This window comes from Colletotrichum higginsianum, chromosome 10, assembly GCF_001672515.1.
Source record: "Colletotrichum higginsianum IMI 349063 chromosome 10, whole genome shotgun sequence".
NCBI classification, from domain to species: Eukaryota; Fungi; Ascomycota; class Sordariomycetes; order Glomerellales; family Glomerellaceae; genus Colletotrichum; species Colletotrichum higginsianum.
The window spans coordinates 1594658-1597247 of record NC_030962.1 but is presented as its reverse complement, the minus strand read 5'-3'; the positions used below and the strand labels follow the sequence as shown (position 1 = coordinate 1597247).

At 53.1% G+C, this 2590-nt stretch overlaps 1 protein-coding gene across 1 annotated transcript; it reads right to left on the bottom strand.

Moving 5' to 3' along the window:
* Window positions 1-1891: 1891 nt before the first annotated feature.
* On the bottom strand, window positions 1892-2381 carry CH63R_13977 (cation diffusion facilitator family transporter; the record flags this gene model as incomplete). The annotated part of the gene is made up of 2 exons (XM_018308951.1): window positions 1892-2071; window positions 2250-2381. The coding sequence occupies 2 exons, from the start codon at window positions 2379-2381 to the stop codon at window positions 1892-1894; spliced, it is 312 nt and encodes a 103-aa protein (XP_018151269.1).
* Window positions 2382-2590: the final 209 nt, after the last annotated feature.

Genomic DNA, 2590 nt, shown 5'->3' with positions numbered 1-2590 from the left:
AGTGTTGTCCTAGGTGTTGATATCATCGTATCTATCAACGGCTGTTAGATATCGATACCAGCTATGATACAAGCAATCACGCTAGGCAACAGCGCACAACTAGGGGTGGCACAAAGCGCCCTCAATCTTTGACTGTTACCGAGCTTCGTGAAAGTGTAAGCATGATTTAGTGGGGAAAGGGCTGCGATACCTCAACCAGAGACAACAAACCGCCACCCAGCAACATACGCCAGGGCAACCTCAGTCCACCGCTCGGAAATGCAGCTTTTAAACCGCATCCTGGATGCATCCACCTTCGGCAGATTGACCCCCACGCACATCGGGGGCGCCCACCATTCCCCGCAGAAAAGAGGTTCGTGCCATGAACTTGGGACCGCAAGAGAATCAAGTCTTCAGAGCGATGAAGCTTCTCGAAGAGATGGCTCTACCATGAGGCCATGTCATGCGTGAATGGCGGACGCTAACCGTAGGCATCGCCGTGATCGAATTCGTCATCCCGCGGTGGCTGTCTTCGCTTCCGCGAGAGATACGAGTGTAGCGCATTCACTCCTCCCAATTGTGTACAGGAAGCAATTGGCCTTCTCGGGGCAAAAACGGCACAGAACACATGCAAGCTGCCGAATGGCGTTTCCTTATGCAACATTACTCAACATGTTACTTGGCATAGCCGTGAGCTATGCAGCTTTGAGTCGATGCAATGCCACTCATGGCCCTCGCATCATCTACGTTGGCGTGACGGGAACATTCCCATCACACGTAGGACAGGGTTGTCTTGAGGCAACTGTCTATTTTCAGGTCGGCTCTCGAGCTCGTGTCCGTACAACTGACTGACGAGCAGTCGTTTTAATGCAAGCCTCCGACCCAAACCCTCGGCTTGATGAAAACAAGTGATTGGAAAGGGCTTCTCGTCTTGTCCAGACCAACCGTTTTCACAAGAAGACAACTGCAACCTCTTGATCAAGCAGCCTTGGACACCTCCGAAATATCACTTGCAGACTCGTGTCCCACCACAGCCGGGGTGACTGGACGCTGACGTGTAGGTTGCAAGGCAATGGATTGGATTCCATATGGCCGTAGCCCTGCGCCAATAGCTGTCGCCTTTGAGTTGAAGTTGTTGACGCTGTCATCCGTGACAATGACATGGGCAGTAGCCAGCATAGTTCTTTGGTCGATCCTCCATACGAGGAGATCCGCAACCGACTCGACCCCAGAAACCTGGTATCCATAAGTGTCACATGCTGCTTGGTGCTCGTAGGCGGAATCATACCTTGGTTATCTCGGCCCGGACATCGTCCAAACTAAGATCAGGTGGCGCACTTTCTAGCAAGATGTGACCAGCCCTTTTACAGAGCGGCCATGCGGAGCCCATGATGGTAAGGGCGATGAAGAGGCTGACTCCGGGGTCCGCATAGAATCGGCCGTTCCCCTCACCCTTCCAAATGACTACGGCTGCCACTATGACGCCCACGTTGTTGATGGCATCTCCGATGACGTGGATCATGACGCCGAGCATGCCGAGATCTCGAACGCGGTGCTCGTGTTTAATATCCTCTTCCTTGGAATCTGAAGTCGTTTGCTTTGACTAAGGGCAGTCAGACTCAGAACCAACAAGGAAACGGACACCTACATACATTCACTGACGACGTCCCGCCTATACCAAGGGGCTCTTCGATCGACTCTCCGTCGTTCTGGCCTTTCTCGTTTGCATGATCATGACCATGATGGCTTTCTATAGAGGAGGCCGGTCAGGCGACATTGTCAGTGCAGACGATGCTAGGGGTTATGCTGACCATGAAGAAAGCTCATGACGAGGACATTCAGGCCAAGTCCAATGCAGCCCATTTTGAGGATCAGAACGGGTTCTTCGACGACTAGACTACGCGTAAGTTGTCTATTCAGTGACTCTGGGGCACGGATACTCGCAAGTGAGGTTGACGAATCGCTCGACGGCTTGGAGAAAGATGCTGACTCCCAAGGCGAGCAAGAATACGCCATTGAAGAACGCGCCAAGTACTTGGGCGCGTTTCCAACCAAAAGTCAACGTCTCGGGCGAGGACTTCCGGTCCGACAACTATAAGGAGGGAGGGGGTTGGGGTCAGCCCATCACCACCGTCCTCAAGCGTTTAATGGGATTGACCTTACAGTAACTGCCAGCAATGCAACCGCAAACCCTATCAAATCGTTCATCTACCACTCCGTCAGCCTCCGGTACCGACAGAAAGCTTACAGAGACCGGTAGCGTCTGTTACGTAGTGAAAGGCATCCGCAATGAGGGCCAGCGACTTTGTGCGGAATCCGATGACGAGCTCGGCGACGAAGAAGCCGCCGGAGATGGCGATGGTCGCGACCAGGCGCTGCTTCCTGGTGACGTGGAAGCGCATGATGATGTGTTATAGGGGTTTCAATGACAAGAACCAGTGGGTCTGATGGACCTCGCAACTCGGAAGATTCGAGGGAGGGAACGTCGTTGACTTTGACGCGTACGGTTCTCAACCCTTTTTGTTGCCTTTAAGATGGCGGGAGGGATACAGAGACGGGACACCTTGATAAACGGTCGCACAGGCTGAGTTGTGTGCTGGTCATCGTACAG